The following is a 25025-nucleotide window of genomic DNA, read 5'->3' on the forward strand; positions in this document are numbered from 1 at the left end:
AAACTTCACCAACAATATTATAATTTGGTATAGATTGATGTGTCTTCAGATTTTGATAATAGTAGCCAAGATCAAAGAAAAGTTTCCAATTTTGGCAATTTCCAAAGTAGAGAACCTAGAATAATAATGTTTATTTAATGTTCATTTCCTCCTGAGGAGAATATGGAAACAATAATGACATCTGCACAATCCAGACTTAGTGTTGAGTGTGTGCAGTTTGCCTGGAAGGCTGGTATCAATCGTTTCTAAAAATGGTCTTACCTTGTTCTGAGACTGATTTGCCAGGGCCAGGAATGTGGGTTGGCCACACATCCCCCTACAACTCTTCCAGGACACTTCTTTGGTTCCACCTTGGGCTTTCCACAGTCAAATGAGGAGGATGCTGTGGTACAGAGTAGGAGAAAGTCACATTTGATGGAGTCAAAGGTAGCAACTTTGTCAAGTAGTTCAGGACCAGTTCGTGTCTGACAGCCAAAGCACTGATTTTAGGCGTCCCAAAGCTCCTGGTGGAGTCCTGGGGTGGCGCTGTTCGCTAATAGGCTGGACTGCAAGGTCGTTCGAACCATGATGTTGGCGGTTCAAACTCACCAGCTGCTCCTTGGAAGCCCTATACAGGGTCACTATGGGTCAGAACTGACTCAACGGTGCTAAACAACAATAACAAAGCTCCCAGTGGAAGTCTTGGTGTGCTGCTGTGAGTTAATGCGCTGGACTGCAAAGTCGTTAGTTCAAGCTCACCAATTACCCCTAGAAAACCCAATACAGAGTCACTATGGGTCAGAACCGACTCTACGGCACAACAATAACAACAAATCTCCTGGTGTGGCATTGTAGAATCAGTACTGGACTGCAAGACTCAAAGTCAGCAATTAAAACCCACCAGCTACTCCTTGGAAACCCTATTCAGGGTTGCTATGAGTCAGAACCAACCAATTCAACAGCATTTAACAACAAAGTAAAGTCCAAACTAAACAGTAAAACCAGAGCATCTTTTGGAAAATTTTCTGTCAGCTTAAAAGTGCCAGTAGACATCACACAACCCTCAACTTTCAGGGAAATACAAATACTTTGTTACTATTTTGTTGGGAAGTGACAAGTTGGGATAATTAGAAATTAGAATGGTATCTTTTCTGAGATGAGCCTGACTGACAAAACTATGATTCCAACTCTATGTACTATGTTCTAGACAATGCTATGTCTAGAACACTCTATCATCATTCTCATCATTCTCAATAGCATCTAAATCATGTGACATTTACTGAGACCCACAGTTGGTAAACCCATTAAAAGGAAGTAAGTTTATTTTTAGCTTGACTTTGTGTATGCCTATACTCACTCATGCATACACAAAGTTATTCTGAAAATATCCTAACTGCCTTTCAATGCGTATATGAACATGTGATTGAATGTAGCAAGAATAACTAACCTAAGGTGAAACATTACCTTCCCTTAGCCAACCTTTACATCCTTACAGGCTGCTTAAATAAATACACTTTAAAATGTTAATATAGAGTTTTAAAATGTTAATCAATGATTCTTTTTCAATTTAAGGGTAAGCTTTTCTAGTGAATTAAAAGAAAGTTTGGAAGTTTTAAGAAAATTTCACACTTAAATAAATAAAAGCCAGAAGAGCATACTGTGCTCATGGATAGAAAAGCGTTAACAGGTGTAAAAATGTCAATACTATGCAAAGTCATCTAGAGCTATAATGCAATCCCAAGCCAGAGTCCATCAACATCCTTTAAAGAGATGGAAAAACTGATCATCAACTTTATATAGAAAAGAAAGAGACCCTAGGTAAGCATAGCACTACTGAAGAAGACTCTTGGTATCATGTTACAGGATAAGCACCAGACAGATAAATGCAAGGTTGGCAGTTCAAACCCACCAGTCACTCCTTGGAAGCCCTATACAGGGTACCTATGAGTCGGAATCGACTCGACAGCACTTCACAGCAACAACTGAAGAAGAACAAAGCAGGAGGCCTCCCACTTCCTGATCTTAGAACCTACTATACTGCACAGTAGTCAAAACAGCCTGCTACTAGGACAGAGACAGACACAAAGAACAATGGAACAGAATTGAGAACCCAACAGTAAATCCATCCACCTATGGGCAGCTTACCCTCAACACAGGGCTGGAATCCATTAAGTGGATTCCACTGCTGAAAGAATTGAATATTCGTTTGCAGAAAAATGTTACAGAAGCCATACCTCATGGTACACAAAAACTAACTCAAGACAGATCAGAGACCTAAATGTAAAATTTAAAACTATAAAGATCATGGAAGGTTTTCTGGAATGACACTGTAGAATAAGCATTGGAATCCTAATCACGAGGTCAATTGTTCAAATCTACCAGCCACTCCTCACAAATACCATACAGGGTCTCTATGAAGCAGAATGATAACACTTAGCAACAACAACATAAAGATCATGGAAGAAAAACTAGGAGCAAACTTTGGAGCCCTAATTTATAGTCTATCAAAAATAAAAATGCACAAATAATATAAGATAAACTAGATGACTGGGGCCTTCTAAAAGTTAAACACTTATACACATCCAGATTTCATCAAGAGGTAAAAGAGAACCTACAGATTGTGAAAACATATTTGGCAATGATATGAGAAAAAAGAACTAATTGCTAACATTTTCAGAGAACTTCAATACCTCAACAACAATAATGGCCACAAGCAATCTACTTTTAAAATGGCCAAAGGAAACGAACAGGAGACTATTAAGTGACCAACAAATACATGAAAATCTGTGTCGTTATTGTTAGGTGCCATCGAGTCAGTATCGACTCACAGCGACCTTATGCACAACAGAACAAAACACTGCCCTACCCTGGGCCAACCTCACTATTGTTGCCATGCTTGAGCCCATTGATGCTGCCACTTTGCTAATCCATCTCGCTGGGGGTCTTCCTCTTTTTCTCTGACCCTCCACCTTGCCAAACATGATATCCTTCTCCAGCAACTGGTCCCTCCTGACAGTATGTCCGAAGTATGAGAGACAAAATTTGGCCATCTTGGCCTCCAAGGAGCACTCTGGATGTACTTCTTCCGACACAGATCTGTTGGTTCTTTTGGCAGCCCATAGCACTTTCAATATTCTCCTATAACACCATAACTCAAAAGCATCACTTCTTCTATGGTCTTCCTTAGTCACTATCTAGCCTTCACATGCATATGAGGTTATTGAAAATACCATGGCTTGGGTCAGGTGCACCTTCAAGCTGACATCTTTGCTCTTCAACACTTTAAAAAGTTCTTGTGCAGCATATTTGCCTAATGCAATATGTCCTTTGATTTCTTCCATGAGTGTTAATAGAATGAACTCCTTGACAAATTCAATCTTTTCTCCATTGTTTAGAATGTTATTTATTGGTCCAGTGGTGAGGATTTTTGTTTTCTTTACATTTAGATGCAATCCATACTGAAGGCTGTGCTCTACTATCTTCATCAGTAAATAGTTTAAGTCCTCTTCACTTTCAGCAAGCAAGGTTGTATCATCTGCATATTGCAGGTTGTTCATGAGTCTTCCTCCAATCCTGATGCCATGTTTTTCTTCATAGAACCCAGCTTCTCGTATTATTTGCTCAGCATACAGGTTGAATAACTATGGTGAAAGAATACAGACCTACACCTTTCTTAATTTTAAACCATTTAGTGTTCCCATGTTCTGTTTGAACAACTGCCTCTTGGTCCAGGTACAGATTCCTCATGAGCACAACTAAATGTTCCAGAATACTCATACTTTGCAGTGCTGTACATAGCTTGTCATGATCCACACAATCGAAAGCCTTTGTGTAGTCAGTATAGCACAGATATTTCTGATATTCTCTGCTTTCAACCAAAATCCATCAGACATCAGCAGTGATATCTCTCGTTCCACGCCCTCTTCTGAATCCAGCTTGAACCTCTGGAAGTTCTCTGTCAATGTATGCTTGCAGCTGTTTCTGTATTACTTTTAGTAAAACTTTACTCGCATGGGATATCAAAGAGATTGGCCGATGATTTCCGCATTCCATTGGGTCTCCGCTCTTTGGAATGGGCACAAATATGGATCTCTTCCAATCAGTTGGCCAGATAGTTGTCGTCCAAATTTCGAGGAGTGAGTGCCTCCTGTGCCACCTCACTTTCTTGAAAGATTTCTATTTTTATTCCATCAATTCCTGGTGCCTTGTTCTTTACCAATTCCTTCAATGCACCTTGCACTTCCTCCTTAAGCATCATTGGCTCTTAATCATATGCTACCTCTTGAAATGGTTGAACATCAACCATTTCCTTTTGGAAAATCTTTGTTGTTGTTGTCAGGTGCCATCGAGTCAGAACCGACTCATAGCGACCCCATGCACAGCAGAACAAAACAATGTCCGATCCTGGGCCAACCTCACTACCGCTGCCACACTTGAGTTCATCAATGATGCCACCTGGCCAATCCATCTCATTAGGGGTCTTCCTCTTTTTCTCTGACCCTCCATCTTATCCAGCATGACATTCTTCTCCAGTGACCATTTCCTCCAGACAATATGTCCAAAGTATGAGAGACGAAGCTTAGCCATCTTGGCCTCCAAGGAACACTCTGGGTGCACTTCTTCCAAAACAGATCTATCTGAAAATCTTTACAGGAGCAGAAAACCTCATCTGTCTCCCACAGAGCAGCTAGTAGAGTCAAACTTCTGGCTTTGCAGTTAGCAGTCCAACACTTAACCCACTGCACTACCAGGGCTCCTTCATTTGCCATTGTTGTTGGCAAGTGCTTTCAAGTGAATTCCAACTCATAGCGGCCTTTTAAAAGGTTTCCGAGTTGCAGCTAATGGGACTCTCATACACTGCTGGTGAGATTGTAAAATGTTACAACAATGTGGAAAGGAGGCCTGGTATGGTGCTGTAGGGTAACAACTGGACTGCTAACTGCAAGGCTGGTGGTTCAAACTCACCACCTACTCCTCAGAAACCCTATACAGTGTCACTATGAGTCAGTAGCAATAAACGGCACTTAACAACAACAACTGTGGGAAATGGTTTATCTCTTCTTTAGAAACTTAAAGATCCCATATGATCCAGCAGCCCCATTAATAAGTATATATTCTAGAAAAATAAAAGCTGTGGCACAAATACATATATGCTCACCCATGTTCATTACAACATTATTCAAATTAGCAAAAAGATGAACTGTGAGTTGGAGAACCTCATTGGACTGTGCTGCGAGTTCTTCTCAGACAGAACATCCCAGTCCAAATTCATCTTTCTACTCCGCCATAAATGAGACAGGGACTTGCTGTTTTTGAATGACCCTTTCTACCAGGACCATCATTCCAAACAAAACCCCACTGCCATGAAGCCTAGGAAGACTAGAGGAATTGTAGGATAAGCATTGGGCGGCTAACCACAGGTCAGCAGTTCAAACCCACCAGCCACTCTGCAGGAGAAAGATGATGCTGTCTGCTCCGGTAAAGATTTATAGTCTTGGAAGCGTTATATAGGGTCACTATTTATCAATAGATAAATGAATAAACAAACTTACACACAGTGAAATGCTACACAGTGTTAAAGAACAATGATTAATATCTCACAACATGGAGGAGTCTGGAGGACTTAATGCTGAGTGAAATAAGTCAATCCCAAAAGGGCAACTATTGTATGAGACCATTATTATAAAAAGGCAAGAAAAGGTTTATGCACAGAAAGAAACATTTTAAAAATACAGGTAAACATCTTACTGGTATTCTTTGCTTTCAGCCACGATCCATCTGACAAAAACCCTGATATCCCTTGTTCCACATCCTCTTCTGAATCTGGTATGCGTTTCTGGCAGTTTCCTGTTGCAACCATTTTGCAAAACTTTACTTGTGTGTGATTTTTTTTTTTTTTTTTTTCAGTAATTCCACATTCTGGTGGGTCGCCTTTCTTCAGAATGGACACAAATATGGATATTTTCTAGCCAGTTATCCAGGTATCTTCTAAATTTCTTGGCACAGATGAGTGTGCACTTCCAGCATTGTATCCATTTGTTGAAACATTTCAAGTGATATTCTGTTAATTCCCGGAGCCCTGATTTTTTGTCAATGCCTTCAGTGTAGCTTGAACTTTTTCCTTTAATGCCAGTAGTTCTTGATCATATGCTCCCTCCTGAAATGATTGGACACGGACCAATTCTTTTTTTGGTAAGTCATCTCTGTATATTCCTACCATATTCCTTTGATGTCTCCTGAGTTGTTCAATGTTTTGCTCAAATAATTCAATAGGGCAACTCGAGGCTTTCATTTTTCTTTAGTTTTTCAGCTTGAGAAATGCAAGCAGGTTCTTCCTTTTTGGTTTTCTAACTCCGGGTCTTTGTACATTTCATTACAATACTTTGTTTTCTCAAACTGCCCTTTGAAATCTTTTGTTCACCTTTTTACTTCATTCATCATTTCTTCCATTCACTTTAAATACTTACTCTACATTTAGAAGCAAGTTTCTGAGTAAGCTGACATCTGTTTTGATCTTTTCTGGGTTTTGTTTTTGTTTTTGTTTTTTTTTTAATGACCTTTCCTCATGTATGATGTTATTGATGTTACCTCACAACTCATCTAGTTTTGGTCATTAATGTTAAATGCATCAAATTTGTTCCTAAGATGGTCTCTAAATTCAGGTTGTATATACTCAAGGTGCTGGTGTGGCTCTATGGGATAACGCACTGGACCACAAGATCAGTTTGAAACACAAGGTCAGAAGTTCAAATTCACCAGCTACTCCTCAGAAACCCTACTCAGGGTGTCTATGAGTTCAAACTGATTCAATGGCACTTAACAACAATAACAATGTTCAAGGTCAAGGAGTCCTGGTGTGGCACTGTAGGATAAACACTAGAGCACAAGGTGGGTGGTTCAAACTTATCAACTGCTCCTCAGAAACTCTATACAGAGTCACTATAAGTCATATATGGCTCTCATTGACTTGTTTTCATTTTCTTCAGCCTCAACTTTGAACTTACATATGAGTAATTGATGGTCTGTTCCACAGTTGACCCTTAGCCTTGATCTGATTGATGGTATTGAGCTTCTCCATCATCTTTCCACAGATGTAGTCGATTTGATTCCATGTATTTTATGTTGTTGTTGTTAAGTGCCATCAGGTCTGTTCTGACCCATAGCGACTCTGTGTCTCCAAGGAGAAGCTGGTGAGCTTGAACTGCCAACCTTGCAGTTCAAACCAACTTTGCAGTTCAGAGCATTAACCCACAGCACCACTCCGGGTATATTGTATAGTCACCATTTAAGTTGATAACAAAAGATATTTCCAATGACTAGTACGTTAGTCTTGCAAAATTCCGTCATGTGATCTCTGGCATCATTTCTATCACTAAGGCCATATTTTCCAACTACTCCTCCTTCTTTGTTTCCAACTTTTGCATTTCAATTATTAGTAACTATTAATGCATCTTGATTGCCTTGTTTGCTCAATCCCAAGCTGAAAAAGTTGGTAGAACTCTTTAATTACTTCATGTTTGGAATTAGTGGCTGGTTCTTAAATCTCAATAATAGTCATTATTAATTGGTGTTCCTTCTTGTTGTTGTTATGTGTCATCAAGTTGATTCTGACCCATAGTGGCCCTGTATAAGGTTTCTGAGGAACAGCTGGTGAGCTTGAACAGCTGATCTTGCAGTTCAAATGACTTTGCAGTCTAGCTCATTTACCCATAGTCCCACACCAGGACTATAAATATATATATATATATATATTGTCCTATCACTAACAGTACTGTATGTCAAGAGAGATACTGAAATGTTATTTTTGACAATGAATGCAATATCAATCTTCTTTAATTTTCATTTCTGGCATAGTAAACCATACTGTCCTATTAAAAATGGCCAATACAAGTTCATTTCCGCGCTCTAATGCCTTAGGATGTGTATCTTTGTTCATTCCATTTCAATTTTGACAGTTTTCATTTTTTCTATATTCATATTGTGTACATTCCATGTTCCTATTACTAATGAAGATTTTCAGCTGTTTTTTCTCAGTCATACCACAATATCAGATGAGGGTTCTGAAAGCTTTACTCCATCTCCATCACTTGAGGTTGATTTTGCTTTGAGAAGACGGCAGCCTTTATTTGAAAAGTAGTTTTCTTACAACAAAGGGGGCCTGGTGACTCAGTGGTTAAGCACTTAAATGCAAACTGGAAGGCTGGGCTTTGAACCTACCAGCTGCTCTGCAGGATGTGGCAAGGAAACATGCAGCAGTCTTCTTCATAAAGATTTCCAACCTTGGAAACCCTCTGGGGCAGTTCCACTCTGTCCTATAGAGTCGTTATGAGTCAGAATCGACTTGAAAATAATGCATTGGGTTGGATTGGGTTTGGGTTCCTTACAAAAAAAACAAAAAGAAAGAAAGACACTTACCACACACAGGGACATCACAGTAGTCATAAAGCTTCCTTGGGTTCGTTGTATAGCACCAGGGACCATTGACATCTCCGTCTGGGTTCCTGCAGTACTGAAACCAAGAGGCAGAAGTGTGATCCCACTCACATTTGGGCCAGAAGGGAGAGGAAGGTGTCCCAAGGCTCAGTCCTTTCACATCTAGCCTTAGAATATGAGCTGTCATGTTCATCTTTTGAGGGGGAGGGTTGACAAAGCTATTTTGAGGATCTTTGTAAAGTCTCTGAATCCCAGCTCTGCCATTGCTCACATACTTAGTCCGAAGAAGCTCAAACTACACGGCTGCACCCACCCTTTAGAGACAGTGGCTGTTTCAAAGGGGTCCTGAGGTAGAGGATATACAAACTGTGCCTCCCCTCCAGGAGTCTCAACTATGGAGATTGGAAAGGTTCCCAGTAGGAGAGGACAGTGAGAGGCTGTTGAGTAGTCTTGTTCCTACTTCCTACCTGATGAAGCAGTTTGCCTGTTGTTTCAGAGACATTTCGTTCCACAGATTGTGCACATTCCATGACCCAAGCAACACAATGGCAGTATCCTCCTTTCCTTCCCTCTACAAATCCCCCAGAGAAAAACCTTCCCAGAGAGTGAGTGAGCCTGGGGGAAATCTATGTGCAATCTTGACAGTCTCACCAAAAAGTTTTCTAGAAGAATCCAAAGAAAATGTCATTAAGGGACTCTCTGGCCACCAGAGCCTAGACCACAAACACTAGAAAAAGAACCAATGCCCAGTAAAAGAAGCTTGGAAGAAATGTCCCCAAGGGAAAGAAGAGGCTAAGGAAATGAAAGCAGCCATGAAGCTTTGCCTGCCATGTTAGCTGTACTCTATAAGCTGGTGCAAGTTCGGTTTCATGGAGAGTCCCCTGAAATCTCTCTTAATTTCTTCCTCTCTCCAGGCCCCAAAGAACAGCCCTGAATGATTTTCTAAGCCCACAGGACCAATCTTGTTTGCAAAGGTTGGTCAGCAAAAGAGAGTCCAAATCAAAGTGACTTACATTTTTCTCCAGGCCTGCCCGTGGATTTGTCTGTGGAGTGAAAATGCTGTGCCTATGAGGCTCTTGGGCAGCCCACCCCTGGCATGGAGTCCCGGTAACAGTGGTCGCCTTCTTGCCCCGGTAGCTTTTGCCATTCCCATACATGCAGTCTGTAGAAACAATAAATAGTAAGGAAGCTGATGAAGTATTACCTCGACCCAGGGAGATGAATAAATATTTAGGGTGCCTTTGGATTTCCCCAAGAAGACAGACTCAATGGTAAAGTCCTTCAGAACACTCTGGAACATCACGATCATGAATAACTGCCTATTTTAAGACATACCAGAAAAAGTTATTTGCTTCAAAGTAATGGCAAATTTAGCAGGATGTCAGAATGGGAATTTTGCTTGGGACAATACAGTCAACAAGATAGAACGCCCATGAGGATTGGGCACCGCCAATATTGCTGAAAACCATTCCATGACTCTTAGACACCTCTCTCTTGGCAAGGGTAGAGAAATGAGTGCAGATTGAAAAGACTTCTTTTTAAGTATTATTTTGACTAGAGATGTTATATGAGTGTCCACCCTCTGAGGTGAGAAGGATAATAAAGATTCTTTGGGCTCTCCATTTTCCCAAGCACGTTGCTCATCTCAAGCCTAGGGAACAGATACCTCCATGTTCTGTTACCCACCACCACCACCCATGTGTGTCCTAATTGAGAGCCCTGTGGGCCAGTGTTATGACGGTTACTTGTAAAATCAAAAGAGCAAAACCTGAGCAGCTAGTTGCTCTGCCAAAGTGTGAGAATGTGTGTGAGCAGAACCAGGGTGTGTGAGTTAGCCATACACCCAATGTGGACATGTCTATGAGAGATCATGCTAGGTCATAAGTCTGTGACGGACACCTAGATGGGACATTTGTCCCAGGGAACACCAGGGGAGGGTCTCCCATCTGGGAAGGAGGTGCCAGCATCAGTAGACACACAGTGGGCAGGAGAGGCCTCAACTTTCTACCAAGTACTCATCTGGAATCATTGCTATCTGGAAGGTTCTATGTCATCCAAGAGTGACTAGAAAGACATGGGAGCACCTGAGTTATCATCATCCAGGGACAGATGGAGAATTGGCCCCTCCCTGTTTCCTCTCAGCCTGCAGTGTTGCAGAGCATGTTACAACCACCCCCAGGTGCTAACTACTTTGAGTTAAGAATAAGAACTAAGGGCGAAGGGCGTAGGAAACAAAGAGGAACTAGTAGAGTTTTCACCTGTGCTGGTTTTTTTGGCCTTTCATCTCTGGTGACAGCCAAATTCTTATGTTCAGGCTAGGTAACGCTTCTGAGCTACTGAACTACAAATCTACTTTCCCAGCTGTGAGTTGGAGAACCTCATTGGACTGTGCTGCTAGTTCTTCTCAGACAGAACATCCCAGTCCAAATTCATCTTTCTACTCCGCCATAAATGAGACAGGGGCTTGCTGTTTTTGAATGACCTTTTCTACCAGGGCCATCATTCCAAACAAAAACCCCACTGCCATGAAGCCAAGGAAGACTAGAGGAATTGTAGGATAAGTGTTGGGCTGCTAACCACAGGTCAGCAGTTCAAACCCACCAGTCACTCTGCAGGAGAAAGATGATGGTGTCTGCTCCCGTAGAGATTTGCTGTCTTAGAAGCGTTGTATAGCATCACTCGGAGTTGGGATCTACTCAGTGGCAGTAGGTTTGGTTTGGTAGATTTTGCCAACAACTTGAATACAACTCACAGAAACCCTATGTTGTTGTTGTTGAGTGCCGTGGAGTCGGTTCGAACTCATAGCAACCCTGTGCAGGGTTTCTGAGTCTGTAAATCTTTACAGGAGCAGAAAGCCTCATCTTTCTCCCACGGAACAGCTGGTAGTTTCAAACTGCTGACCTTGCAGTTCACAGTCCGATCCGTAACCACTACGCTACCAGAGCTACCCTATAGGACAGAGTGAAATTGCCCTATAGGAGTTGCAAGGCTGTCATCTTTAAGGAAGCAGACGGCTGAATCTTCCTCCTGTGGTGTGTTTAGTGGGTTCAAGTTACACTTTAGCCACTGTGCCATTAGATCTCCTTGTGTCATCATTATCAACCTCTTAATCTACCCAGACTCAAAACCTTATCCCTCAAAACCAGTTTGTCAAGGCCTATAAAAACTGCCCACCTGCAGTCAAGTGATGGAGCACCAGTCTTCCTCCCACTTGGTCTGTCCTGCAACACTGGAGTCACAGGTAACATTGATTTAAACTTTCTGCATCCATAAGACTTTCCATCTCTTTTCATCCCTATGCCAAAGTGACAGATCTCTGGTCACAGACTCCTTACCTGTTTCAGAAGGAGTCTCAGCACCTGGAAGTTGAGGTAGCGCAGAAGAGCTTGGGACGCTTCCTCCTGTCTCTGAGCATTTCTTCAGATTGCAGTACTCCCATCGGACACTCGGATCAGTGGTAAAACACCAAGGTTTTTCGTCAGCATCTGGATTTCTGCAGTAGTTCATTGTCAAGTCACTGTCAATTCAAAAGAAACATGAGTCAGAAGAGTGGGAGAAATCTTCAGGGTTACCCAGGCACCCTCTGAAGTTGATGACAAAGAAGCATTAATGAATGAATGAGATGCTTCCTGTAAAGGACCAATAACAGGACCACCAGCACAAATGGTCCTCAGCTTCCAAATTGCTGGGTGCATCTCAAAGCCAGGTTATAATTTTTATAAAAATCAAAATAGATGGTCCATGTCAAAACTAAGGTAATATATGTGTGTAAAAGTATCAGAATGCTGTTCTTCCACATGCTATTAAATACAGTCCCTAGGAATAACCACTGTGGATTTTGAAGCCAATGTTTAGATTATTTTCTATACATATAGAACTATATCTGTATCTCCATACAGGAATGCACAGGGATTTGTAACTTAGAACTAAAGGTATTTCCACATGCCTCCCTCCTTTTGTTCCTCATTTCCTGGGAACAGTGTCCTTCAGATTACCAGAGCTCAGATCCAGTATATGTGTACAGATCAGATCACTCACACACACACACACACACACACACACACACACACACACACACACACACATACACTCATGACTCATGAACACAGACGGCAAACACAAACTTCACTTAAGTGGTTGAAGATTGGAATGATAAAATTCCATAGTTGAAAAATTGCTCTGATTGTTAGCTGGGGTTGGGGAATGGTACCGTTTCTAAGCTCTTAGCTATTGTTTTCTCCTTAGTTTTCCATCAGCATGAGCTTACCATCCCCAACTGCTCTGACCACCTCTGCTCTAAGTTCTCGTTTCTCAGATACTTTGCTCAAAAGTAAGGTGCCTGACACACTTGGTCTCACATTCTTGAGCTAATAGAAATTTAATACCATTAAGTGAGCTTAAAGAAGAGCTCTCCTTACAGAAACTTCAACTGACTGTTGCTTCTCTTATGATGAAAATCAAAGACATACGCATTTGGGAAGTTTTCTGGAGTCTTCAGATGCCGATGTGGTGTCATGGATACCCAAGACTGACACTTCTTCCCAGTGATAGTGGTGGATGAGGTACCTCGATAACTCTGTCCATTGCCCTGGTAGCACTCCTGGACCACAGGGGTTTGCTCAGGGATCACTGAAGTGGAAATAGAAGAAGTCAGCTTGTAAAATGGTTGGACCAGAGAAACATGTCATGTATGATATGAACAGTACAGTATTCCCTGGGACTTACCATGTAAATTGGTGAAAGAAGAAACTGTCAACCCTGTCAACCAGACTTCTAGACCCAATGAAAATAAAGGTGTTTTATGACATACAAAATTTGAAAAACATCCTCACTGGCAGACTTGTTCTGTAAGAAATGTTCCAAGAATTCTTTACAGAAAGAATATGGCACTAGATAGAAATTTGGATCTACACACAAAAAAAGAACACCAGAAGTGGTAGAAATAAAAGTAAATGTAAAGTATTTTTAGCTACAACTACTTTAAAAGATGGCTAACTATTCAGGGCAAAGAAAAAAAAAAAACCAACAGATTTATTATGAGATTTATAACATAATGGAAAAATAACAAAACCCTTTTGTGGTTATGTGTCTTCAAGTGAGGTCCTACTCTTAATGACCCCGTATAGGGTTTCCAAGGAGTGTTTGGTGAGTTTGAACCACTGACCTTGTGTAGTCAGCACTTATCATACAGCACCACATCTGAACTGCTCATCTCACTAACTGCAAGGTCGCAGTTCAAACCCACTAGCCACTTTTGGAAACTCAGTAGAGGGTTGCTATGAATGAGAACTGACTTGACAACACACAACAACAAGCACAAACATTTGGGTTGGAGGAAATTGAAGTCTATTGTTGTAAGAGTCTTACACCATCTATGAAACAGAAACATAGACAAGTACGTTAAAGGTAGATTTTGTAGACTTTAGAGAAATTACAGAAATATGAAAAATAAGTTTAATAAACACATGCTGTTGTTGTTGTTGTTCCATGCCATCAAGTCCGTTCTGACTCATAACAACCCTGTATAGGATTTCTGATGAGAGGCTAGTGAGTTTGAACCAATGGCCTGGTGGTTCAAACCAAACTTGCAGTCGAAAAATAAGGAAGAAATCATGAAAACACTACAGGAAAAATCAAATAAGATAGATACAGCATTGGCAACAATTCAAAACCTACAGAAAGAGGTCCAAACGATCAATAATAGAATATCAGAAATAGGCAATACTCTGAAAGGGCAAAGGAGTAGAATAGAAGAGATGGAAGGCAGAACCAGTGAGCTGGAAGACAAAGCTCTCAATACCACTAAGATAGAAGGGCAAACAGAAAAAAAGGATAAAAAAATCTGAAGAAGGTCTAAGATTCAAGTTGGACAACATGAAGAGGAATAACTTAAGAATTATCAGCATTCCAAACTTGCAGTCGAGTGCTTATCCTTCAGTGCTATACCTGGATTTCACATAGTTGAAATTAAATACTATCATAAAAATACTCAATTCATATGACACACAAAATGAAAAAGGGACAAAGTTCATACAGAATATAGGGAAACTAACGAAATGGTAGATTTTAAACCAACTGGTGTGGCATTGCAGGATAACACACTGAACTGCAAGGTCAGTTTGAACTGCAAGGTCAGAGGTTTGAACTCACAAGCTGGATCCTTGGAAACCCTAAGAGTCAAAATCAACTTGACAGGACTGAAAAACAACAATATTAATTCTTATATTAAATGAAAATCGTCTAATTACATCAATTAAAAGGCTGGAGGAAACATAATCATACAAACACTAATGGAAAGAGGTTAGATTGTATCAGGTATTAGCAAATAATACTGTATATACCACGGCCTTCCAGGAGAGCAAACAAATATGTCTGGAAGAAGAGCAGTTGGGATGCTGCTTTAGAAGCAAGAAAGTGAGGACTTTGTCTCAAGTACTTTGGACCGGTTATCAGGAGGGGCCAGTCGCTGGAGAAGGACATCATGCTTGGTAAAGTAGAGGGTCAGTGACAAAGAGGAAGACCCTCAACAAGATGGATTGCCAAAGTGGCTGAACAATGGACTCTGTAGGCAGCAATGAGGAGGAGGAGGTCACAGAGCTGGGCAGTGTTTTGTTTTGTAGTAATACAAAGTAGGCTTCAGAAGAAGGATTAGTCCCAGAGTTAATGAGAGACATTACATAGTGACGAAGGGGATATTTCACCAAGAAGACATGCACATTAAATGTGTATGCACCTGTGATGGTTAAGGTTTTGTCTCAACTTAACTGGGCTGAGATTCTCAGTGCTTTGGCAGCTGAAATGTAGTGACCTCCCCCCATGGTGAGATCTAACATAATGCAATCACCTCTATGATGAGATCTCAGCCAATCAATTGAAAGGAATCTTCCTCAGGGGTGTGGCCTGCCTCCAATATATTGGACACTCAGGCAAGTCTTGCTTGTTGTCCACTGAGTGTAAATCTTGCATCTGGCTTATCCTACAGCCTCTAGTTATTTGGGCTTGAGCAAGTTGCCTGCTAGATTACCTGCCCATCCTGGGAGTTGTCAGCAGCCTGTCTTGTTACCTGCTGGACCTGCCTGTCTGCCATCTAACCTACTGACCTTGATTCATCAACCCTCCATCCATGTGAGTCAGAATCCTCCAGGCTGGTAGCTAACCCACATACTTGGAACTCACCACCTCTACAATGTGTGAGCCATTTCCTTGAAATAAACTTCTCTTTATATTTACATATATGTTTCACTGGCATTGCTTCCCTAGAGAAACCAGCCAAAAGCAGTACCTAACAGAGCTTCAAAATATATGGGGGAGGAAAAAAGATATAAAATTGAAAAGAAAATATTTGGAGACATCACCATTCCTCTCTCATCCTTAGAACAAGGAGGCAGAGGATTATTCAGGAGAAAGAAACATTAAGTAGCATTCACTATCATTTGACCTCATTGGCCTTTAGAGAACACACCACTCAACCTCAGCAGGACCCACATTCATTTCAAGAGCACGTGGCACATTTCCAAGATGAGCAATACTCTGAACCCCAAGACAAACATCAACCAATGTGAAATAACATAAGCTATACTGTTACAAGTCTGTGACTATGACAAAATTAAACAATAAACGAAGTGACCATGTACCATGATGGTACCACTAGAACAGGCAAAGAGAGTTCTCACTATTCTTTCTTACCTGTTGCTTCCGGGGAGGATTCAGAGGACACACAGGATGGTAGCTTGCAGTATTCCCATCTCACCTCACTGTTGGTTGTGTAACACCAAGGAGCATTTTCTCCATCAGGATTTCTACAGTAATTTTCATCCAAATTCCTGAAAAAGAGATGTTTGTGACCTGGGCTTTCCAAAAAGTCTCCTAAAGTAACTAGACAAGGCACATGCATGCTTGTTAGTGGGTGTACAGTGTTCATCAAAACAGGGAGAGCTGAATTGTAGGTCTGAGTGGGGACAAGTATCTTCATTTCTAACAGATTCCTAGTGATGCTGATGGTACTGGTGTAGTGAGCCACACTTGGAAAGCCATTCTTAGAGAAAAACACTTCTCTTTCTTGAGACTCTGTCAGTTTTCCTTCCAGAATTCTTTAATCTTGGGTTCATATAGTAACTCACTGTAAGGCCAGAGAATGAGACAGGGAGCGAGTACACTGGAGCACTTACTTGCAGGGAAAGTTTTCAGGGGTCCTGTTGTGTTTGTGAGGTGTCTGTGCACTCCAGTGCTGACACGTGTGCCCAGATACCGTAACAGCCACATTCCCTCGATAGGTTTCACCTTTTCCCTTCAGACACTGATGGGTTGGTCCAGATGGTGGTGGGGGTGTTGCTTGAATAAGGGAAAAAAATATTATAATTTTTTTTCCTGATAGAAAGAATGCACATGCAAACTTGATAGGAAGAAGAATGCAGTGGGCACAAGTCTTCCCGTTGTCCACCTGATCACTCTTTGAATTTGACACTTGAAAACTGTTGATCAGTTTCAGAAGAAGCAGATTGAGTGGGATCTATGTCTATGAAGGCATGTCATGAGGAAGTCCTCTAGAGACTAGATTCTGGGAGTGAGGCTTCCTTCTTGGTTCTCTTTGCTCTATTCCTCATACGTGGTATCAGCATGTGTCAGCATCCCTTCCCAAACCCTCACCAACACCAAGGAATGATCCAATTGCTTTGTGAATAATCAGTTATTCACTGAATAAACACAATAACTTGACACCTAGTATTCTAAAAAGCCAACATATGTTTATGGAAAGACAAGCAATATCTCCAAGGAAAAGTGTGTACATCTAGAAATTAGTAAATTCTTCAGAAAAACAAGGAGAGAAGCTAGCAAGAAGAGACACTGATGATTCATCAAGATGGAGAATCTAAGAGGACCTGTAGCATCCAAAATGCATGGTAATCAAGCATAGGGAAGGAAGTCAGTCTCTAGAGTCTGCCCAGACCTCACTTCTGATGGCTGTCTCTGCCTCAACACTGAGGCCCTTGTCTCTTGTTGTCATGCCTAATCCACTACTGTCAAGTCCAAGTTAGACTCACAGTGACCCCAGAGGACAAAGTAGTATCGTTCCCTTAGATCTGGGGCTGTAATTCTTCCCAGAAGTAGGCTGATTCATCTTTCTCCCACAGAGTGGCCGATGAGTTTGAATTGCTGACTTTTCTGTTAGCAGCCCAAGACCTAACCTATGGTTCTAGCAGGATTCCTTTCATGTTCTCATAAAGGGAAAACATTATAAAATTGTTCCTTCTAAATTCTTCCACCTTAGACCTGCCTCATCTTCTTCTCTCCCTGGAATCCTCTCTCCTCTATCCTCCTCAAGTTGGAAATACTGAAGAACTGGGCATCCAGAGACACTTTGTGGACAATGCAATTGCTAGAATGAACTCTAGTGGATAGGCAGATCTATGGCTCAGAAAGCATGGGTTTCATCTCCCTGAGCACTGGAGAAAAGTAGAATGCCAATGATGCCTTTTAAGAGCAGATATTTAGCTGTGCCTCTGAGTCAGAACTGTCTGATAGGGAAAAGTGTGATAAAAACATGATCAATTAATGTTCTGATCAATTACTTAAGTTAGTTGCCCTGAAGTCAACTCTGACCCATGGTGACACCATCTGTACATTGCAAGGTCTTTCTTCTAAGGCTCCTCTGAATGGACTTGAACATGGGCTTGAACCTCCAACCTTTTGGTTACCACCAATGTGTATGAATGATTTCTATAAAAGAGCAAATATCCTACAGGACTTTTAGACACAGTGTCGTGGTTGATGTGTGCAGTCAAATCGATTCCAACTCATACCAACTCTATAGGACAGAGTAGAATTTCCCATAGGGTTTCCTGGCAGGAATATGTATGGACAATAAACAAGGAAGTAGAATTGATGCCTTGACAAACAATACCGAATATACCATGGACTGCCAGGAAAAGGAAGAGATTTGTCTTGGAAGAAGTCCAGACTAAATGCCCCTTACAAGCAAGGATGGCGAGACTTGGTCGCAAGGCCTTCATGTGTGTTTTTAGGAGAGACCAGTCCCTGGAGGACATCATGCTTGGCAAATTATAGTGTCAGCAAAAAAAGATGAAGACTCAACGTGATGGGTCAATGTAGTGGCTACAACAATAGGCTCAAAGATGACAACAATTGTGACGATGGTACAGTACCAGGTGGTGTTTTGTTCAATGACATCTAACAACAAAAGCAACAATAGTATTACAGGAGCAAATTGGCCAGGTCCTTTCTCTAGGGGAAAGACTGGTGGAGTCAATCTTTCTGTTACAGCCCAAACTCTAAACCACTGACTCCCTGGTCTCCTTAGAGTTGTTGATGTTGTTGTGAAGTGTTGTCAAGTCATTTATGACTCATGATAACTCTGTGTAGGGTTTCCATGCGGCAGCACACTTCTCAGGTACTAATGTCATCTCCTTAATTCCAAGAGCACAAAGGTCAGGACCCAGACAGCTGGGGATGAGTCATACTCACTGCAGCGGGAGATGTTGCAGTACTCCCAGCGCTTGTTGGGATCTGTGGTGAAGCACCATGGACGGGGCTCCCCATCGGGGTTACGGCAGTAATTCATCTTCAGGTTCTTGCTGGGAAACCTGAATGGGTGAAATCGATTTAACAGTACCAAGAATTGACAAACACTGATTAGACTCCTCTCAAAGGCAGTGATATTGAGCATCTGCTGTGTGTCAGGGACAGGCATGCACCTGAGCAGGTAATTGGCTGCCTTTACAGAGATGGACACCTAGTAAAAGAAGAGGACAAGGGGACCTTTTTCTATCAGTTTACATGCCCAAAGATCACTGAGCAGGCTCAGGAATGTCATCACTCTGGCCTTCTTGAAAATGGATATATACAAACTCCTATGATTCCTCTGCAAAAGAGCAACTTCTAAAACACAAAGTACTCACTGATGAAAAGTCATCACCAAGTACACAGGAGAGCTGGGGAGTTGGAATCTTCATAGAGTAAGACTGGTTCTTCTGGTCTATTAGGTTTTCCTCTACTAGTATTTGAGCCTATAGAAACTAAGAGGGGTGTGCAGTACTCCATGAGCACTTGTTCGAAGAGTATGGGCTGAGCCCCCTTCAACGCTCCTACATGGTGACTCAGTGGCTTAAACCATTAGACACACTGTGCCTGGAGCCTGTGGGCTAGCCTCAGGTTCCTCTCTGAGACTCAAGTTCTCAGTCAGGGGGGACAGCGCAACCACAGAAGTCATACCAGCCCTCTTCAATTTTCCTGGAAGTAGATTTACCCAGTTTAGGACCTTGCAGTATTTGCTGTATTTCTCTTTGTGTTGAGCTAGCTTTTTGAGGTGGGAGCTGCCAAAAGCCAGTAGATTGTTTTCCACAGTGAAAGAAGTGGATTAGTCTCATGTCTAAGGCTCTTAGACTCTCCATTCTGGTCACCAGAGAATGGAGAACAAGACCGGAAGCAGTAACAGAATGGGACTGTTTTCCAGGGCAGTGACTATGAAATGGAATACACAGGAAACCTGACACTAGGAACTACTCTTACTATCTAATGCTGTAGCCCTTATTACTTTTTAAGGGACTTCCTTTTCCTCGCTGCAGAAAAATGCAATGAGATAAATCCACATCCAAAGTCAGGGAATCCACAGGACTCCTGAAGACCATTCCTAAACCACAGGTTAAGGAGCCAGAAATATTGGAAAAGACACAAGTGATGTATCTCTAAGTCACTAGGGAAGCTGTGGAACTGCGGATGTAGACCCAGAGATGTGGGACTAAAACTCTCCATCTCTAACAGGCTCTCAGGTGACACGAACACTGTTGATGCATGGAGCATGGACCACATTTTGAGTAACATGACTGCATACAAGTATTCTGCTTCCATTTGGGTTGAAGGATGCAGGTTCTAAAATTCAAAAGTCTTGGGTTCGTTCACTTCTGAGCCACACTAGAATATATACATAGCATACATACATAGTAACAGTGATTCTGAGGGAGTGATAGCTTCTTAAACATTTCAGTCTTCCTCCCTACCCCAAGAGACTTACTTTGAAGGAATGTATCCATGAGCATGTGGGATCTGAGAGTCCCAGGCCTGACAATCAAATCCGGACATGGTCTGGGAAATTTTGCCCTGATAGTTTTCTCCACTACAATGCATGCAGTCCTCTGGACAGAGAAGGGAAGAAGAAAACAGAGAGAAAGAAACAGAAACGGATGAAGCAAAAATACAGTAAATATATATATATATTGTTGTTGTTGTTGTTATGTGCCCTGGAGTTGGTTCCGACTCATTGCAACCCTGTACAGGGTTTCCAAGGCTGTAAATATTTACGGGAGCAGAAAGCCTCATCTTTCTCCAGTGGAACAAGCTGGTAGTTTCGAACTACTGACCTTAAGGTTCGCAGCCCGATTTGTAACCATATGCTACCAGACCTCCTTATACATCCTCCTTATATATATATATTGTTGTTGTTGTTTTTAAGTGCTGTCGAGTCGGTTCCAACCCATATATATGTATATAGATTTGTTGTTGTTTTTGTTAAGTGCTGTCGAGTCGGTTCCAACCCATAGCGACCCTGTATAGGGTTTCCAAGGAACAGCTAGTGAGCTTGAACTGCGGACCTTGCAGTTCAACAGCTTTGCAGTCTGGCGCATTAACCCCCAGCACCACACCAGGACTCCATGTATATAGATACAGAGATAGATATTCCACTAGAAAGATCTCAAATACCATTGCCTTTTCTTCATCACTAGCAATACTGACGATGAAGACTAAAAATTTTCTAGTCCAACCCAAAATGTCATGTTCTTTTTTAAGTAGTTGAGTTCCACATTTTATTAATATCCCCATAACTGTCATAACTGAATTCAGAACTATTACAAGACCGTGTCCTCAAACTGGGAGTACCAGGGTGCATACTCTCAGAAGGTTGTGATTCTCTCTTAGACTACTGAAATATTTGGTGTCTTCATTTCAATAATGATCTCTGAAATTTTCTATGTAATGATTCTCATCACATGGGTGACTGCCGAATACATGGGCATGTTCAAATTTTGTGTGTCTTGATGACCTCTTTTGAGAACAATATTTCCCTTAGAGTGACAGTGTTTTCCTTCTTACTTTGTTGAGACTCAAAAATGGTTGTTTTTAGTTCTCTTAAGTTTTTTTGAAAAATGAAATCTTTGATTTAGAATATCAAACATTGATTGAAATAACATGGTGCAACTGGATAGTGTGTTACTTTAATTTGAAAAGAGAGGCAGAGTTGATATTAAAACATACATTTATGTCAACTAACGGCCAAGTAACCTAGAGATAAAGGATTCCCATGGTTCAAGTTATTGAGACAATGGGAAGTACCAGTATTATCAGACAAAACAAGACCAGGAGTCAACTGGAGCAGACCATGGATTGCTCATATGAATTTCAGGTTTAAACTGAATAGTATTAAAACACATCCAGGAGAGCCAAAATATGTCCTTGAGTATGTCCCACTTGGATTTAGAGACCATCTCAAGAATAGAACTGTTGCATTAGACATTAATTACAGAAGACCAGAGGAATTGCGGGATGACATAAAAAACACCATTCATAAAGAAAGCACAAGATCATTAAAATGACAGGAAATAAAGAAAATGGATGTCAGAAGAGACTCTAAAACATGTTTTTTAATGTAGAGAAGCTAAAGCAACTGGAAGAAATAATGAAGTTTAAGTTCAGTCGTTTCTAGAGGTAACATATGTCAAGAATAGAAGGTACTGAAGGAAGAAGTCCTAGCTGCCTTGAAGGCATTGGTGGAAAACAAGACTCCTTGAATTCACTTGAACTTTTTTTTACTATGCAAAGGCCTTTGATTGTGTGGATCATAACAAACTATGGATAACATTGAGAAGAATGGGAATTCCAGAACACTTAAATGTGCTCATCAGGAACCTGTATATAGATTAAGAGGCAATCATTCAAATAGAATAAAGGGATGCTAAATGGTTTAAAATTGGGAAAGATGTGTGCCTGGTTTGTATAATTTCACCATATTTATTCAATCTGTATAATGAGCAAACATTCTGAGAAGCTGGATTCTATGAAGAAGAACAGAGTATCAGGATTGGAGAAAAACTCATTAACAACCTGAGATATGCAGATGGTATATAACTCTCTTGATAGAAGTGAAGATATCTGATGGATATCAAACAGTGCAATCTTCTGTATGGATTACACTCAATGTACAGAAAATAAAAATCCTCACAACTGGAACAATAAACAGGATCATGATAAATAGAGAAAAGATTGATGCTGTCAAAGATTTTATTTTATTTGCATCCACAATCAATATTCATGGAAGCAGCAATCAAAAAATCAAATGACTTATCACATTGAATAAATCTGCTCCAAAAGACCTCTTTAATGAATTAAAAAGAAAAGATGTCATTTCAAGGACTAACAGAACCCATGATATGTTCAATCACCTTAAATGCATGCAAAAGCTAGACCATGAATAAGAAGGATCAGAGAAAAATAGATGCATTTGAATTATGGTGTTGTTGAAGAATATTGAAAGTGTCATGGACTTCCTGAAGAATGAATAAATCTGTCTTGGAAGAAGTACTGATGGATTACTCCTTGGAAGAGACTATGGTGAGTCTTTGTCTCTCATACTTTGTGCATGTGATCAGGAAGGACCATGCCCTGGAGAAGAACATCATGTTTGATAAAGTGGAGGGTCAGTGAAAAAGACAAAGACCCTCAATGAGATGGCAACAACAATGGACTCCAACACAACAGCCCTTGTGTGGGTGGGGTAGGGCCAGGCAGTGTTTTATTCTGTTGTACACAGATAGGGTCACCATAAGTTAGACTCGATTTAAAGGCACACAACAGCAACCACGTGATTCCAGTAGATAAAGGTAACTAGGATGCTGTCACTTACTGCCACCTCTACTTTGCAAGCAGAGATGTTGCACCCGCCTTTACTCATTCCCATTTGCAACTGGAAAGGTAGGAGTAATATAAAATGAAGAAAATTTTTTTCAATAGAGTGCTTCCCCACCCCACCCAGCATTAAACTTTGAGGTGTGCTATTCAATGAGTCAGGAGTCTTGGAGTGGCACTGTGGGTTAATGTGCTAGACTGCAAAGTCAATTTTAACCACAAGGTCTGTGGTTCAAGCTCACTCTGATGCCCTAGACAGGGTCGCTCTGGGTTGGAACTGATTCGACAGCATTCAACAACAACAATTGAATGGGTTAGCCCATTGAAATGAGAGAAGGCTGACTTAAGAACTGGTTCATTGCTTAGATGCAACAAAAGAACAAAATCTATATGAAAATAATGTTGAATATTTGAATTTTATGGCGTTTGTAGCTTAGTTTTCATTATTTAATTGCCACTTTGGGTTTGGGTTTTAGATTGTGTACACATTATAAGGATAAGAAGTTTATCTCTAAAGTTTCTATCTTGTTTTATGTTTATATACCTTCAAGTTTGATTTAAATAAAAAAATAGCTAAGCCAAGCAATGGAAGTGTTGTTGTTAAGTGCCATCAGGTCAGTACTGATCCATAGCAACCCTCTGCACAACAAAACAAAACACTGCCTGGCCCTGAGACAATCTCACAATCATCGTTACATTTTAGCCCATTGATGATGCCTCTGTCCCATTCTATGTTGACAGGGGTCTTCCTCCTTTTGTACAACCCTCTACTTTACCAAACATGATATCCTTCTCCAGGGACTGGTCTCTCCTGTTAATGAGCCTGGCCATCCTGGTTTCTAAGGAGCATTCTGACTGTACTTCTTCCAACACAGATTGGTTTGTTCTTTTGGTAGTCCAAGGTACTTTTAATATTCTTCTCCAAAGCCATAACTCAAATGCATCAGTTCTTCTGTTATCTTCCTTATTCCCTATCCAACTTTAACATGAGTATGCTGTTGTTGTCGTTAAGTGCCGTCAAGTCGGTTCTGACACATAGCAACCCTATATAGGGTTTCCAAGGAGCAGCTGGTAAGCTTGACTTTGCAGTTCAAATGGCTTTGCAGTCTGGTGCATTAACCCACAGCACCACCAGGACTCCACATGCATATGAGGTGACTAAAAATACCATGGCTTGAATCAGCCATACCTTAGTCCTCAAACTGACATCTTTGTAACACTTTAGAGAGGTCTTGTGCAGCAGATTTACAAAACGCAGTATTTCGTTTTATCTTTTGAATGCTGCTTCCATCAGTGTTGATGGTTGATCCAAGCAAAGTGAAGTCTTTGACAACTACAAGCTTTTCTCCATTGATATGGATATTGTTTATTGCAGTAAAGCAATGTAAGTAGAGAGGTCTGTAAGGGAACAGTAACACTAGGAAGGTACAAGCTCCTTAGAATAATATCATTGGAGAGCTAAAAACAACTCTGGTGGTGCCATGGGATAAGCACGGGGCTGCTAATAGCTAGGTCAGTAGTCCAAACCCACCAGCTTCTCTGAGGATGAAAAATGATACTGTCTGCTTCTGTAAAGATTTGTTGTTGCTATTAGGTGCCATCGAGTTGGTACCAACTCATAGCGACCTTATGCACAGCAGAACAAAACACTGCCCAATCCTGGGCCAACCTCACTATTGTTGCCACGCTTGAGTCCATCG

General features: G+C 41.1%; 1 protein-coding gene across 2 annotated transcripts in view; it reads right to left on the bottom strand.

Annotated features, from left to right (window-relative positions):
• Positions 1 to 25025, bottom strand: part of LOC102835720 (plasminogen-like) — a 62508-nt gene that overhangs the window by 13395 nt on the left and 24088 nt on the right. Inside the window, exons 6-14 of one of the 2 annotated variants that reach the window (XM_006868472.1) lie at positions 20441 to 20561; positions 18895 to 19013; positions 16581 to 16743; positions 16106 to 16235; positions 12882 to 13066; positions 11748 to 11929; positions 9426 to 9574; positions 8395 to 8488; positions 262 to 382 (exon numbers count right to left, since the gene is read on the bottom strand). In XM_006868472.1, coding sequence (XP_006868534.1) covers positions 262 to 382; positions 8395 to 8488; positions 9426 to 9574; positions 11748 to 11929; positions 12882 to 13066; positions 16106 to 16235; positions 16581 to 16743; positions 18895 to 19013; positions 20441 to 20561 — 1264 coding nt within the window. Of the gene's footprint in view, positions 1 to 261; positions 383 to 8394; positions 8489 to 9425; positions 9575 to 11747; positions 11930 to 12881; positions 13067 to 16098; positions 16236 to 16580; positions 16744 to 18894; positions 19014 to 20440; positions 20562 to 25025 lie in introns of both variants that reach the window. The other variant, XM_006868473.1, reaches the window with a different exon arrangement.

The sequence above is a fragment of the Chrysochloris asiatica genome, unplaced genomic scaffold, assembly GCF_000296735.1.
Source record: "Chrysochloris asiatica unplaced genomic scaffold, ChrAsi1.0 scaffold00117, whole genome shotgun sequence".
NCBI lineage: Eukaryota > Metazoa > Chordata > Mammalia > Afrosoricida > Chrysochloridae > Chrysochloris > Chrysochloris asiatica.